At 44.3% G+C, this 17231-nt stretch overlaps 1 protein-coding gene across 5 annotated transcripts in view; it reads right to left on the reverse strand.

Moving 5' to 3' along the window:
* Positions 1-6451, reverse strand: part of SLC26A5 (solute carrier family 26 member 5) — a 149898-nt gene extending 143447 nt beyond the window's left edge. The window contains exon 1 of one of the 5 annotated variants that reach the window (XR_012242828.1): positions 6190-6261. Coding sequence is in view for 3 of the 5 variants with exons in the window: in XM_073619610.1 (XP_073475711.1) it covers positions 6190-6234 (45 nt within the window). In the remaining 2 variants the exon portion in view is untranslated. Of the gene's footprint in view, positions 1-5757; positions 6122-6189; positions 6263-6296 lie in introns of those variants that run through there. The other 4 variants (XM_073619613.1, XM_073619610.1, XM_073619612.1 and 1 more) reach the window with 4 other exon arrangements.
* Positions 6452-17231: the final 10780 nt, after the last annotated feature.

Genomic DNA, 17231 nt, shown 5'->3' on the forward strand with positions numbered 1-17231 from the left:
TAATAGGTGGTTGAGAAATGAGATGTGTCATTTATGCTTGTAGAACGCCTGAAGATGCTACTTCCATGTTGGGCCTTTGTATGTGGCCAGGCTGTGTAAAAGTCTGTTAATATGACAATTTTGTAAAAAAATAAATCAATCTTAATTTTGCAAAGAATTGTGGGAAAAAAATTACAACTTAAAAAAAAAAAAAAAAACTCACCATGCTACTTAATACCTTGGAATGTCTACTTTCTAAAAAGGGGTCATTTGGGGGGTATTTGTATTTTCCTGACTTATTAGTATCGCAAAAAATGAGATGGGCCTTCAGTAAATCAGGTGTGATCAATTTTCAGTGATTGGCACCATAGTTTGTAGACTCTAAGGGTCGGTTCACACATGGGCAACACGACTTTAGCGCGACTTTGTACCGCGACTTCAACGCGGCTTCAGCGCGACTTTAGCGCGACTTTAGCGCGACTTCGGCAAATTACGAGGCGACTTGAAGTCGCCTCCATGACAGGCGACTTTGCCTGTGGCCAATCACCTCTCTGGGAGGGAGGGGGGGGAGGGAGGGGTTTTCTCTGCAAAGTCGCTTGACTTTACAGAGAGATCCGACTTGCAGGCGACTTACATTGAGTTGAATGGGTACAAGTCGCCTACAAGTCGGATAGAAGTAGTACAGGAACCTTTTCTGAAGTCGGAGCGACTTCAGTAGTGTCAATTAAGACGCTCCCATTGCCTACCATGTTAATCTAAATGCAAAGCGACTTGGGGCGACTTGGGGCGACTTGAGGGCGTACAAGTCGGATCCCAAGTCGCCCCAGTGTGAACCGACCCTAACACTTTCACAAAGACCAAATAATTTACACTTATTTGGGTTATTTTTACCAAAGATATGTAACAGTATAAATTTTGGCCAAAATTTATGAAGAAAAATGACTAATTTGCAAAATTTTATGACAGAAACAAAGAAAAAGGCATTTTTTTCACAAAATTTACGGATTTTTTTTTTTTTTATTTATAGCACAAAAAATAAAAAACCCACTAGTGATTAAATACCACCAAAAGAAAGCTATTTGTGTGAAAAAAAAAGATGCAAATTTCATATGGGTACAGTGTTGCATGACTGAGTAATTGTCAAAGTGTGAGAGCGCTGAAAAATGAAAATTGGTCTGGGCAGGAAGGGGGTGTAAGTGCCCCCCCACCAAGTCCCCGTAAAGCATGCCTCTTGCTATGGGGGCAATCATGCATGTTCACTCCCGAGCCTCGCTCTGTGTGTCCATTGTGTCTCCCCCCCCCCCCACTGGCTTCAATTGTGTGAGCCAATGAGGAGGGAGAGAGTTAAGATCGGGCTCAGGTAAATTAAGGGTGGGGGGGGGGGGGGGGGGGGGGGCGCGCTATTAGAACCACTTTAACATTTATGTGGTATTTCCCATAAGAATATCAAATCTGGCTGGCTATTATCTACCATGCTAGTTACAAAATTCAGAAATTTTATTAATTAGAAATAAACACAAAATTACAGAACTTAGCTAGTTGGTTCCCCATTTTTACAAAGGCAAAAAAAAAAAAAGGAGCATATTTTTGCGATTGTGATGGCAGTGTGAATGGGCCCTAAAACAGGTTTAGGTTCATTAACATGTTTTTAGAGGGTTTAGATCCTGGACACACAGAATTCTATTTTCTCTAAACTCAGCTAAACTGACTGCACCTAAATGAGGTAAACACTCATACACAGTCCCTCAACCCCATACAGCAGTTTATCTTTTTGTAGCAGCTCCGAGTTACGTGACACAGACTTTATAAGTAAATAGATATGCACAGTATCACTCACACAGCTGAATTTGGCAGTTAAGCCAGTGCACCAGTTCCCATTTAACCTTCAAACTCAGAAGAAACTCTGAAGTCCTCTGCCCCCCTCCCATAATCTTCTGGTGCCGTGGGGGTTAAGACAATCGTTGGACCTGTCATAGGCACTCCTCAAGAAAGCTGACTATATACCCACACTTTCTGCCCTCTTCCTTCATTCATAGCAGCTGTACTATGGCTTTCAGCAATGGAACACGGTCTATGAATAGAGGATGGGTGAATGAACAAGGTTTGCCTCCTCCAAACATAAGAGCCTTTTTCATTGCTGTAGTACAGCTTCTAAGAATGGAGAAGGAGGGCAGAAAGGGCAGGCATAGTTGGCACTCTTAAGCCTCGTACACACGGTACGAATGTTGGCCAACCGAGCATCTGATTTTTGTCTTAAGGGCATGTGCCAGTATCTTGTCTTGTAGCGCTAACTAGTCAACACAAATATGGAAATATATGTGAAATAATACTTAACAGTGATAATGATTCGTGTGAAAAATCAAAAGTCCATCTATAGAGCAAAATGGTTGAACCGGAGTGAACCAAACACTCTAACAACCAATAGAACATGATTCCAGTGGTGAATGAAGTATATAGTACTGTCCAACATATGCAAAAATGGAAAAAACTGAATGAATACGTCCAACACTGGATGATGGGAAATCACAGGAGTTAAAGTTGAAACACTGTCCAGTGAAGAAACATCAAAGACGGTATGTCATCAACAACAAAGAGAGATGTATATGCTCTTACCAGAACAGGTGGACTCCAATGTCAGCGACATAGAGTCAAACAGGCAGGATGCCACAAAGGGCAAATGTGTGGACCTCAGGGTGATTGGATACCTCTGGGACAAAATCCAGGGGAACCGTGAGTGACCTCCAAACGGACCTCCAATCAAAAGGGCATTGAGATTGGATCCTGATGGTGGATTCAACTGGATAGTGGAGCCACTCACATCCAGATATGTGGAAAAGGAAATGGCTTCCACATAGTGTAGGTCAAAAAGGTATTTTATTTCTAAAAACCAGCATATAACAATAAATAGTGATCACGAATAAAAATACTGGGCAATGTGGAGATGATGAGCTTAGCCGTATGCTTTTCGACCAATGGGTCTTCAACACATTCCCCTGTTGCAGCATATACATCTCTCTTTGTTGTTGACATACCGTCTTTGATGTTTCTTCACTGGACAGTGTTTCACCTTTAACTGTGATTTCCCATCATCCAGTGTTGGACGTTTCATTCTGTTTTTTCCATTTTTGCATACGTTGGACAGTACTATATACTTCATTCACCACTGGAATCATGTTCTATTGGTTGTTAGAGTGTTTGGTTCACTCCGGTTCAACCATTTTGCTTTATAGATGGACTTTTGATTTTTTTCACATGAATCATTATCATTGTTATGTATTATTTCACATATATTTACATATTTGTGTTGACTAGTTAGTGCTACATCACTTAATACTTCGATTTTCTATGTTTGTCACATTTTTATGTAGCTGCTTTTTTAGATTTTGGGTTTAGCGCTGTAATTACCAATTTTCAGGATCTTGTCTTGCATTCTAAGGTTACACAATTGTCGTGCAGCAAACGCGAACGTAGTGATGTACTACAAGGAATTTCAGCTCTTGAGCGCCACCCTTTGGGCCCCTTCTGCTAATTTCGTGTTTGGTGAGCATTGATTCCGAGCATGCATGTTTGTACTTTCGACTTTTGTGTACTGAACATACAAAAATCTGACGTCAAACCGTTGTCCACCAAAAATTTACAATTTACTGCAACATTGGTTGGCGGAAAATTGGACAATTGTCAAAAGGAGCGTACAAAACGGTAAGATTTTAGGACAACAGTCTGTCAACAGACAATCCCCTGCCAACAATCGTACCATGTGTATGAGGCTTTGGGGGGGGGGAGCCAGCACAAGTTATACTTACAGTGCCTTGAAAAAAGTATTCATACCCCTTGAAATTTTTCCACATTTTGTCATGTTACAACCAAAAATGTAAAAGTATTTTATCGGGATTTTATGCGATAGACCAACACAAAGTGGCACATAATTGCGAAGTGGAAGGAAAATGATAAATGGTTTTAAAAATGTTTTACAAATAAATATGTGAAAAATGTGGCGTGCATTTGTAGTCGGCCCCCTTTACTCTGATACCCCCTAACTAAAATCTAGTGGAACCAATTGCCTTCAGAAGTCACCTAATTAGTAAATAGAGTCCACCTGTGTCATTTAATCTCAGTATAAATACAGATGTTCTGTGAAGCCCTCAAAAGGTTTATTAGAGAATATTGGTGAACAAAACAGCATCATGAAGGCCAAGGAACACACCAGACAGGTCAGGGATAAAGTTATGGAGAAGTTTAAAGCAGGGTTAGGTTATAAAAAAATATCCCAAGCTTTGAACATCTCACAGAGCACTGTTCAATCCATCATCTGAAAATGCAAAGAGTATGGCACAACTGCAAGCCTTCCAAGACATGGCCGTCCACCTAAACTGACAGGTCGGGCAAGGGAAGCAGCCAAGAGGCCCATGGTAACTGTGAAGGAGCTGCAGAGATCAACAGCTCAGGTGGAAAAATCTGTCCACAGGACAACTATTAGTCGTGCACAAATCTGTCCTTTATGGAAGAGTGACAGGAAGAAAGCCATAAGTCGTCTTGTTTGCAGTTTGCGAGAAGCCATGTGGGGGACACAGCAAACATGTGGAAAAAGGTGCTCTGGTCAGATGAGACCAAAACGCTATGTGTGGCAGAAAACTAACACACCATCCCCACTGTGAAACATGGTGGTGGCAGCATCATGTTGTGGAGAGGATTTTCTTCAGCAGGGACAGGGAAGCTGGTCAGAATTGATTGGAAGATGGATGGAGCCAAATCCAGGGCAATCTTAGAAGAAAACCTGCAAAAGACTTGGATGGAGGTTCACCTTCCAGCAGGATAATGATCCTAAACATACAGCCAGAGTTACAATGGAATGGTTTAGATCAAAGCATAATCATGCGTTAGAATGGCCCAGTCAAAGTCCAAACCTAAAACCAGTTGAGAATCTGTGGCAGGCTATTTTGCAATGAAGAATGGGCCAAAAGTTCACTCTCTAGATGTGCAAAGTTGGTAGAGACATCCATAAAAAGACTTGCAGCTGTAATTGCAGTGAAAGGTGGTTCTACAAAGTATTGACTCGGGGGGCCTGAGTACAAATGCACGCCACACTTTTCAGATATTTGTATAAAAAACAAAAACAAACCAACAACACCCTTGAAAACCATTTATCAGTCTCCTTCCACTTCACAATTATGTGCCACTTTGTGTTGGTTTATCACATAAAATCCCAATAAAATAAATTTACAAGGCACTGTAAATGCAAGTACAGCCCTTGTGCAGATTTTTCTCCTTCAATCTTACCCAACTGTATATTTTAGGGTAGGTGTGTCAAACTGGCAGCCCCCCAGCTGTTGTAGAACTACAAGTCCCATCATGCTTGTAACTGTCAGCCTTGCAATGCCTCATGGGACTTATAGTTCCGCAACAGCTGGAGGGCCGCCAGTTTGACACCTGTGTTTATGTGAACCCTCACCTTGTAAAACAACCCATTCAGTTTAACCACTTCAATACTGCGCACGTCACCTTACTGGCCAGGCCAATTTTCAGCTTTCACAAGTCTGATCATTGGACAGGCAGGCTGTTCTCCCAGCAAAGCCGGAATACTGACCACGCTGGGATGGGATGTGCTTCAATGTCCTGGTGGGGTCAGCTTGAACTAGAGAAGCTAGTGGGACATGCAGAATCACCAAGTATATCACACAGAAAGGACGAAATAGAAAACGAGAACAGGATACTTTTTAAACACAAGTACATGGTATAACGTACAAATATCAGGAATATGAAATAATATCAGCCTCCCACCTGTTGCAGTGTGATTGGTGAGCAATCTTCCATATCCCTCTCGCACACGTTCCTGGAATAGGATCTAAAAAGACGGGGGCTGTAACAATCTGCAGCTGGGAGGATGGGAAAATATACGGTCAGGTGTAGATATTCGCCAGTACACCACAGATCCTCAAATTGCGTCCAAACGGTTCTTTATTGAAGAATGATCACATCACCAACAATAAAGTGGGACGTTTCGGAGCTGCGCAGAACCCCTTCATCAGACATGTGACAAGGCATGTGATTGGTGAGGAAACAACGCTTCCTCCTGCCTGCACAGGACTGATAATGGAGTTCAGTGTGACTAGACCGATGATAAAAAAAAAATATCGGTCCAGCTGCTGTATACGGCGATATGTATTCATTGGCAGAGGTCCACTTACCACACTTGTATATACAAATACTTACCCCATATACACCCTCACCCTGGGCTGCAGTCAGGGCAGTGTACATCACACAGGGTTGGTGCCTGTGTGACCTCTCCCTCTAATACAGGCTCCCCTCATGTCACTCACCTCTGTGCTGTGTCCTCTCCTCCACTGACAGCCCAATGACTCCTAATCCTGTACCGAGCTTCCAATCCAACAGCTGCAGTCTTCTTGCTGTGACTTGAGCAACTATCAGCTCCTTGAAATGGGAGAAGCAGCTGATAGGACGCCAGTACGCTTGCGCAAATGGAAGAGCTCTCCCGAGGAATGCTAGGACTCGTAGTCCTACGGCTTGGGGAATAGCAGAAAGACGCGCCTCTACGGACTACAATACCCACAATGCATCGTTCGTCACTTAAAAGGTTACCCGGGAGGGTTTAACTCTGCCCACCCCGGGTTGTCTGGTGACATTTCCTTGCAGGGCAGCCTGTGTAGTAGCTGTGTCATTGTGACACTGCACCGGCTACCAGTAATGTACAGGACACACCGAGGTGTAAAGGCAGGACATCTATGGAAATTTACATTCGTTTGTACAAGAAATAGGGAATTGCTGCAAAGTCTGGATAATACAAATACCCTCCAGGTATTTTATATATATATATATATATATATATATATATATATATATATATATATATATATATATATATATATATATATACACACACATATATATATATTATATAGCAGCTCAACCATTACTGACTGTAAATAATATCTTTATTAACGCCATAAAAACCAAAAGGGCTCTGCATTGCATTCACTTAAGTGGGTTTTTGATGCTGAAGGGGGATTTACTAAAACTGGAGAGTGCATAATCTGGTGCTGCTGTGCATGGTAGCCAATCAGCTTTTAACTTCAGCTTGTTCAGTTAAACTTTACAATAAAACCTGGAAGCTGATTGGTTTCTATACAGAGCTGTACTAGATTTTGCACTCTCCGTGCCAGTTCACATATGTGCGCTCTGCGGAAACCCATGTGATTTGTACTGCATGAGATGTCCTTGTGATGCAATTACAAATACAAATAGTATGGCTGATATTGCATCGTATTTGGACCAAACTCACACAAGACCCTGTTTTTGGTCCGCACCAGAATCATATATTTTACACCCATGTGATCCGATTCATGTCTGAACTGTCAGTTCGCAGTGTGATATGTGAGCTGAAATGGGGATGTCATTAACAATGTATTGACACTCCCAGCAGTTCACATATGGCAGTGTGAACTGCCATGCGAGTCAGGTGCGATGCGGGAACCCACAGTGGATTCGCAGGGTTCCTGCATTGCACAAGTGTGAACCGGCACTCCAGTTTCAGTAAATCAACTCCTCAGTGTCATCCAGATCACCCGACATTGTTGAGACCTCTAGTGAATATTTTAGGAAGAGTATATGAGAAATACATACCGTATATAGCAGTTTAATATATGTTCTCTCTCTCTCTCTCACTGTATATATATATATAGAGAATCTCACAAAAGTGAGTACACCCCTCACATTTTTGTAAATATTTTCTTCTATCTTTTCATGTGACAACACTGAAGAAATAACACTTTGCTACAATGTAAAGTAGTGAGTGTACAGCTTGTGTAACCATGTAAATTTACTGTCCCCCTCAAAATAACTCAACACACAGCCATTAATGTCTAAACCGCTGGCAACAAACGTGAGTACACCCCTAATTGAAGAAACTGGGCCCAAGTAGCCATTTTCCCTCCACGGTGTGATGTGACTCGTTAGTGTTACAAGGTCTCAGGTGTGAATGGGGAGCAGGTGTGTTAAATATGGTGTTATCGCTCTCACTCTCTCATATTGGTCACTGGAAGTTCAACATTGCACCTCATGGCAAAGAACTCTCTGAGGATCTGAAAAAAATAATTATTGCTCTACATAAAGATGGCCTAGGCTATAAGAAGATTGCCAAGACCCTGAAACTGAGCTGCAGCACGGCGGCCAAGACCATACAGCGGTTTAATAGGACAGGTTCCACTCCGAACAGGTCTCGCCATGATTGACCAAAAAAGTTGAGTGCACGTGCTCAGCATCATATCCAGAGGTTGTCTTTGGTAAATAGACATATGAGTGCTGCCAGCATTGGTGCAGAGGTTGAAGGGGTGGGGGTCAGTCTGTCAGTGCTCAGACCATACGCTGCACACTGCATCAAATTGGTCTGCATGGCTGTCATCCCAGAAGGAAGTCTCTTCTAAAGATGATACACAAGAAAGCCTGCAAACAGTTTGCTGAAGACAAGCAGACTAAGGACATGGATTACTGGAACCATTTCCTGTGGTCTGATGTGACCAAGATAAACTTATTTGGTTCAGATGGTGTCAAGCGTGTGTGGTGTCAACCAGGTGAGGAATACAAAGATGAGTGTGTCTTGCCTACAGTCAAGCATGGTGGTGGGAGTGTCATGGTCTGGGGCTGCATGAGTGCTGCCGGCACTGGGGAGCTACAGTTCATTGAGGGAACCATCAATGCCAACATGTACTGTGACATACTGAAGCAGAGCATGATTCCCTCCCTTCGGAGACTGGGCCACAGGGTAGTACTCCAACATAACTCCAAACACACCTCCAAGACGACCACTGCCTTGCTAAAGAAGCTGGGGGTAAAGGTGATGGACTGGCCAAGCATGTCTCCAGACCTAAACCCTATTGAGCCTCTGTGGGCCATCCTCAAATGGAAGGTGGAGGGGCGCAAGGTCTCTAACTTCCACCAGCCCTGTGATGTCATCATGGAGGAGTGGAAGAGGACTCCGGTGGCAACCTGTGAAGCTCTGGTGAACTCCATGCCCAAGAGGGTTAAGGTAGTGCTGGGAAATAATGGTGGCTGCACAAAATATTGACACTTTGGGCACAATTTGGACATTTTCACTTATGGGTGTACTCACTTTTGTTGCCAGCGGTTTAGACATTAATGGCTGTGTTGAGTTATTATGAGGGGACAGGAAATTTATACTGGTATACAAGCTGTACACACACTAATTTACATTGTAGCAAAGTGTAATTTCTTCAGTGTTGTCACATGAAAAGATATAATAAAATATTTACAAAAATGTAAGGGGTGTATTCACTTTTGTGAGATAATAAATATATATATATATATATATATATATATATATATATATACTGGGGGTCATTTACTATAGAGCTGTGGCGCTAATTAGCGCTAATTACCGCGAAAATGGTATTCACTATAGCGCTGGTGAGAAAATACTCCCAAAATCAAATTTACTATAGTTCCCTGAAACCAAATAGCGCCCAAACCCTAAGGGCTCTTTCACATGGACGATCCGTATGTCCGTTTTTCATCCTTCCATTTTCGGATGAAAAGCAGACATACATATATCCCTATGGAGCATCGGATGTCAGCGGTGACATGTCCGCTAACATGCGACCCGTTCCGATCCGAAAAGTGTAACGGAGGAAAACCCTACTTTTCCATCCGTTTTCGGATCGGGTGATGATGGACTCTACGGTCCGTCATCATCCGATCCCCCATAGGGGAGAGCGGCGCTCTGACAGGTCCGTTGCTGCACAGTGTGCAGCGACGGACCTGTCATCTTCCTGCTCAGCGGGGATCGGCGGAGAGATCCCCGCTGAGCAAGCGGGTGTTCACGGGGCGGATCATCACTGATCCGACTCCTGTGAAAGAGCCCTTACTCTGCTAAAACCCGGAGTAGTGCACATGGAAATAATGTCTAGAGCATGATATAGTTGCCTAAATGGTACTGAAATATGCGGTATATTATTTAAAGATAATCTACTTTTAAACTGTGTGAAAAAGTGAATTCCCCATTTTGTACAACTAGGTGCCAACACAACTGAGCATGCTCGGACCTGAAAATAACTCTCATTTTAACTCAAGTGTCTTTTTTTAGCCGGCACGATAGTAAATACCAAAATGAGAGCTAATTAGAGAGCATTTTTTTAAAATGAAAATCTGCTCTATTTTAGTCCAAATGAAATTTCAGCGATTGATTCTAATGGAACAATTCTAACTTTCACAAAAAAACCTTTTAATGTTGAGATGAAATGTATCTTTCTGTGAAATAAATTTTCCTTTGCAACATTGTTGCTTCTACTTAAAATATTTGGATTTTAGGAATGCTAGAATATGGAATGTTTTGATGTTTTGGTAAAATATATTTTTCTCTGTCACTTTCACTTGTTACTCTCCATCTCACAACAATCTTTACCCAAACTCACACAGGTGTCTTTACAAACCACAAACAATACCATTGCTGATGCAAATTTAAAATGAATCACAATTTTTTGTGCTTTTTATTATTTCCAAATATTCATAATTTGAGCCCAAAAAATTTGATATGTGTACCAACATCAGAAAGCCCAAAATTCCCAAAAATTTGAGGGTCATATTCTACTCTCACCCACAAAAAAACACCAAATATCACAGAATAAATCAAGAAGAATAACTCTTGAGTAATGTAATTCCATCACCCGTATATCCAAAAAAATGCAGTATTTGTGTTTTTATGTGTAGTTATGTGTAGGCGGTTCTCACATGTGGCAGCTCTGTGGCTTAGAGGTTAGAACTTCTGCTTAGTATCCCTGAGTGTCTGGGTTCAAATCACAACCATGTTACTTCATGTAGAGAAGTTGTCTCATCTCCCAGGTGCTATAACTATGTCTAAATGTGGTATTTATGTATAGGAGGGTTCCACCACCATTGCAAGTCTAGATTTTCTAGATACACTATTTAGCCAAAAGTATTGGGACGCCTTTACACACATATGAACTTTAATGACAGCCCAGTCTTAGTCCGTAGGGTTAAAATTTGATTTGGCCCACCTTTTGCAGCTAGAACAGCTTCTGGGAAGGCTGTCCACAAGGTTTAGTGTGTCTATGGGAATGTTTGATCATTCTTCCAGAAGCGCATTTGTGAGGCCAGGAACTGATGTTGGATGAGAAGGCCTGGCTCGCAGTCTCTACTCTAATTTAGCCAAAGGGTGTTCTATTGGGTTGAGGCCAGGACTCTGTGCAGGCCTGTCAAGTTTCTCCACCCCAAACTTTCTCTTTATGGACCTTGCTTTGTGCACTAGTGCGCAGTCATGTTGGAACAGGAAGGGGCTTTCCCCAAACTGTTCCCACAAAGTTGGGAGCATGAAATCGTCTAAAATGCCTTGGTATGCTGACGCCTTAAGAGTTCCCTTAACTGGAACTAAGAGGCCAAGCCCAACCCCTGAAAAACAACCCCACATCATAATTCCCCCTCCACCAAATCATTTGGACCAGTGCACAAAGCAAGGTCCATAAAGATGTGGAGGAACTTGACTGGCCTGGACAGAGTCCTGACCTCAACACAACAGAACACCTTGGGGGTGAATTGGAGAGGAGACTGTAGGTCAGGCCTTCTCGTCCAATATCAGTGCCTGACCTCACAAATGCACTTGGAAGAATGGTCAAACATTCCCATAGACACACTCCTAAACCTTGTGGACAAGAAGAGTTGAAGCTGTTATAGCTGCAAAGGGTGGGCCAAATGCGTTTTGAACCCAATACTAATACTGGGATGCCATTACAGTTCATGTGCGTTTAAAGGCAGGCATCCCAATACTTAGGTCAATATATTGTATATTGCTTGTGACACTGAGCATGGCTATGGACTTAGGGCTGGTTCACACCACAGAGATACATAGTACATGTGTGGTGGCTAAGTGGGTAGCAGTTCTGGCTAGCAGCACCTGGGATGTTGGTTCAATTCCCCAACATGCTAATGCTTGTGTTGAAGTTTATATGTTCTCCCTGTGTGGGTTTCTCACCACAATCCAAAGACATGTTGGCACCTTATTTGTCTCCTGTCAAAATAGGTTCTAATGTAAGAAAGTTAATTTTGGACTTTATATTGGAAGCTCATTGCAGCCAGGGACCGATCTTAATGTTTATTAGCACTAATCATGCCCAGGGACTTAGGCTCGATTCACACCTATGCATGTTGCTTTTGAGCGTTTTTGGAGGTTTTTTTTTCATGCTTGCCACGTTTTTGAGCCGCGTTTTTGCCGCGATTTGCGTTTTGCGTTTTTTTTTTTTTTTTTTTTACAGTTTTTTTTACAGTCTAAAAAAAAATGTAAAAAAAATTAAAAAAAAAAAAAAAAAAAAAAAAACGGCAAAAACGTACCAAAAACGCATCAAAAATGCATCAAAAACGCTGCAAAAAAGGTGCACTTGCGTTTTTGATGCTTGTCCATTGAAAACCATTACATGCAAAACGCTGCATTTTGCATGAGAAAAAGTCCCCGACCCTTTCCAAAAACGCAAAGAAACAAAAAAGCATTGATGTGAACATGTTCCATAGGAACCCATGTTAAAAAATTCCCGTGCATTTCTGCAAAATGCAAAATGCATCAAAAAACGCGCTAGTGTGAATGGGGCCTTAGACATTTCAAATTTTAGGATTTACACTGCACGGGTACATATGCTTAGCAAACTGTTGCTTTGTTTATGTGGATGCAAAATGCTTTGATCTTTGGCCTGTAGTTGGAGATTTGATGCACATAGCCAAGAGCTAACACAGTTGCGAATACTATGTGTTTCTGCTCATCATGTGCAATCACTTTATACATACATGAAGAGACAGGTTGAAAGATACTGGTGGGCGTGTACTTCTATTGGGTGTGTCAGTGTGCTAACAATACAACCTCTCTTATATAAAGGCCTGCAGTAGGGGGTTCGTTTGGCCTGAGAAGATCAGGTTTTTTGTTGTGATGTGTGGGGGGAGAAGGAATGATATTGGGAGATTTGATGAAATGCTTGTGCATTTTTTCATTTAAAAGTGGGTTTATGTGGCCATGCTGTCAATGTTGTTCGTGTATTGTTCCTGTCTGATCATGCAAACATCTTTTGGAAGCATCTGCTGACCTACTCTTTTTGATCTCGTTTAATCGTGTACACCGAAATGCAGCTTCCAGCAGAACATGGTCACCGATGTATGTATGTGTGGATTGTGGGCTGGCGGTGGGTGTTTTGAATAAGTCTTTTGTAATATTATGTTGGAATGCTTTGTAAGAATGATTGATAAGGGGCGTGGCCAAGATGGCGCTGTGAGCGGCGGCTTTGTTAGAGAGTTCCGCTCATCCGACTTTTAAATCCGGATCCATCGATCACAAATACCCACAGATTCCATCCCAGCTGCTCGGGGGAGACCCTGGGACTCCCTAGCAAGTGAGGAGCAAGGAAGATTTTTGCTCCTGGGCCGCGATCGGCGCCGCCGCGCACTCCCGGCCTACGGAGGACGACTAGGCCGAAGCCACGGCCTTTCCTGATGGGCTGCGCGGCGACCCGGGAGTCCCCTGGCGTGATCGGCCCTGCTGTTTGACCTCCCAGGCTGTTGTAGACTGCGGATGGGGGTAGGTGAAGTGACCCTGGACTGTATATAGGCTGTGTTCTGGGCCTGATCTCTCCTCCCCCCCCCCACATGTGACTAGGCCGCGACCGCGGCCTTTCCTGAAGTTCCGGAGCCGCTGGACTGACTGGGGGAGATCCTGTTCCTACTGGCCTGGAGGAGGAGGCCCTGTGCTGGGTGAGGATATCTGCCTGTGAAGATGAAAATTCCTGGAGCACCTTCACCCCCTGTCCTCTGGATTGTCGGGGTCGCCGGCTGGGCTGAATACCCTGATAAGTCTGTGGAGGCCTGAAGTAGACAGCTTCTGCATCATATAACTGCAGGTGAGAGGAAAGACTGTTAAGGGGACACACACTGCACCATACCTACTCCTTGACTACCCCTGACCCTGCAGACAGGTTCTCACAGCCAGTTGCTGACTAACGCCCGCCTTTGGGCCCCCTAGCTCCTGAATGAGATGCAGGAACTCCAGCGCAAAATACAGTAAAGGGGGTAAGAGGCTGACTTTTCCACCACAATTGGACTCCCCTCAGACGCCCGCCTGCCCCTCTTCGGAGGATCTTAATACGCGCAACACCCACAGAGCCTCGCAGGTGACTATTATGGAGTCGGATGACTCTCGGCCCCCCTGCTGGCGGACGTCATGGCGGCCATCGCCACTTGCCAATCCACGTTAACATCCAAAATTGAAGCCGTCCAGCTGGATATGGGTCTTATCCGTCAGGATATAGATAAAATCAGATCGCGAGTCACTGAGACGGAACAAAGACTGAGTACCTCCAAAGATACCACTGCGGACCATGGGGCATCACTCTGTACACTCCAAACCAAGGTAAAAGCCCTTGAATACGGAGCCGAGGACGCGGAGAACAGAAATCGGCATAATAATCTCCGCATTGTTGGTTTACCAGAGGGGGTGGAGGGGACTAACCCTACTTCCTTCATAGAGGGTCTGTTGCGTGACCTGTTATCTGAGGCCCGCTGGTCACCTTACTACATGGTGGAGAGGGCGCACCGCATCCCACCTAGGCTGGGACCCCCTGGATCCCCTCCCCGCACCTTTATTGTCCGTCTCCTTAACTTCAGAGACAGAGACGAAGTTCTCCGCGCTTCTAGAAATGTCGGGGATCTCAGATTCCAAAACACTAAGCTGATGATCTTCCCGGACTATTCGGTAGAGACCCAGAAACTCAGGAAATCTTTTGATCAAGTTAAGGCAGCTTTGCGATCACGCAACATTCGCTACAGTGTACTCTTCCCTGCTCGCCTCAGAGTCCAGGACGGCGAGACAACTCGTTTCTTTACTACACCGAGAGAGGCCTCTGCATGGCTGGACTCCCTTCCACAGATTCGATGAGGGTTTACCTGATATGTGTCGTATGACCCTTTTCATTGCTTACCCACCATAGCCTGTGCCCTGCTCTGAGTCACCACACATAATATCACATTGCTGATGTAGTTCTGTTGCACAGGTTATGTCCAGTTTAATCTATTTTGTGTGCCGATTTGAGGAGGGATGCTCACTATCCCTACCAGGGAAATTTCAAGTTATTGCCCCTGCCAAAAAACTTGGTCAGGAGACCATTGAGACATACAGTTCCTTTACACTTGCTTCTTTGAGCAATGTTGAAGTTCTTGTTCTATGTATCCTCCTAAAGACGGATTAACTTCACTGTGAGGCCGCACTATGGGCTAATTAACTTCGTCTGAATTTCTAGGCCCTCACAGCCTGCTGTATCACAAGCGGAGATCTCATGTTTGGAAAGCCGCTTGAACTACTGCTTCCTCCCCCCGTGTGGAGTCTCGGGGGGGTGGGCTCACCTCTTCCACAGACCCCCTGTTGCAGCCGGCGAGCTGAATAAGTTTGGGATTGAAACCCGCCTCAGTTTTGGGGGGTTGGGTGGGGTGGGGGGTGGGGAAAATTCCCGTAATGGGGCAAATTGCATTTACTTTAGATATTGGTATCCTCTATCTGTTTTTTTTGTTTGGTTTTGTTTTTCTTTGATAATTGTACTAAAATGTTTGACTTATCAGCATTGCACTATTTACAGATGTGTCCGCCTCGGGTCCCGGGGTCCAGTTCAGGAGCCGTGACCTGCATTACTCCTAACACTCTTATTTTCCTTGGGAGATATGTCCTCCCTTAACATCATCTCCTGGAACACCAGGGGACTGAACTCCCCGGTCAAGCGTTCCCTGGTGTTCCAATTCATTAAAACTTATAATCCACATATATGTGTGCTTCAAGAAACGCACCTAACAGGACGTAGGGTTCTGGCTCTTAAAAAACCGTGGGTGGGCCAACATTAACACTCTACGCATTCCACTTTCTCTAGAGGTGTTACTATTCTGGTATTGAAATCACTTCCTTTTCGGCTTCTGGACCTGGACCTGGACCCGGACGGTTGGTACGTTATTATTCATGCTAAAATATACTCTCTAACATGGACTATTGTGGGCTTATATTTGCCTCCTCCGGCTTCCTTGCTGGTGCTCAACCAGATCACCGGCAAGATGGCTGAATTTGCATCTGACAATAACGTTATATTGGGTGACTTCAATCTGGTCCCTGACCCGGACGTTGACAGGCTAACTCCTGCGGGACATCATTGCCCTGGGTTAGCTGAGTGGGTGGATACCTATGGCCTGACGGATGTCTGGAGGTGGCGACACCCCCAGACCAGGGCATACACATGCCACTCGGCCTCTCACAGAACGTTTTCCCGCATAGACTTGGTCTTCGCAGGGAGCCCAGTCCTCCCACGGGTCACGGACATACAAATACTCCCTAGGGGAATCTCCGACCATGCACCCTTGTTGTTGTCATTAGACCTTTCCCTGGGCACAGTAGAAAGGATATGGAGGCTCTCCAGATTTTGGATTTCAGATACTGCAGTAGACTCCAAATTTAGAACGGAACTGCTTGACTTCTGGGCCGTAAATGTAGGCTCAGCTGATCCCACAGTTGTCTGGGATGCCTTCAAGGCCACGACGAGGGGACACTACCAGACCATCATTGCCAGAGTCCATCGGGAGCGTAGGGCAGGCTTGGTTAAGGCTGAGAGGGAGGCAAGTAGTGGGGAGGCTCTTTTTGTTCGCACTCGAGACCCTGTGCACTATTCGCATCTACAACTTCTGACGAAGGAGGTGGTTCGTCTCCGTACTTCTCTTACCCAGAAGAAAATGTTGGCTCAATCCCAACGGATTTTTGAGCAGGGAGAGAGGTCAGGCCGTTTGTTGGCCTGGCTTTCCAGGGAACAGGCGGGAGGGATGAGCATCTCACATATTAGGGACTCCTCAGGACAGTTGATCCATACACCGGAAGGGATTAATGGTTGTTTTGCGCAATTTTATGAATCTCTCTACAGGTCCAGGGTAGACTACAGAAGAGAGGATCTGGTAGCATACTTAGATGACATTGATGTTCTAACCCTTACAGTAACGTATCGTGACAAGCTCGACGCCCCAATTACGTCCTTGGAGATACTCCGGACACTTAAATCGATGCAGACAGGGAAAACACCGGGACCCGATGGCATCCCTGTGGAGTTTTACAAACAATATGCTACAGAACTAGTTGATAAACTTCAGGACCTTTTCTCTGCATCGTCGCGTCTCGAAACACTCCCGGACACAATGAGCGAAGCGATCATAGT

This window comes from Aquarana catesbeiana, linkage group LG03, assembly GCF_042186555.1.
Source record: "Aquarana catesbeiana isolate 2022-GZ linkage group LG03, ASM4218655v1, whole genome shotgun sequence".
Classification (NCBI taxonomy): domain Eukaryota; kingdom Metazoa; phylum Chordata; class Amphibia; order Anura; family Ranidae; genus Aquarana; species Aquarana catesbeiana.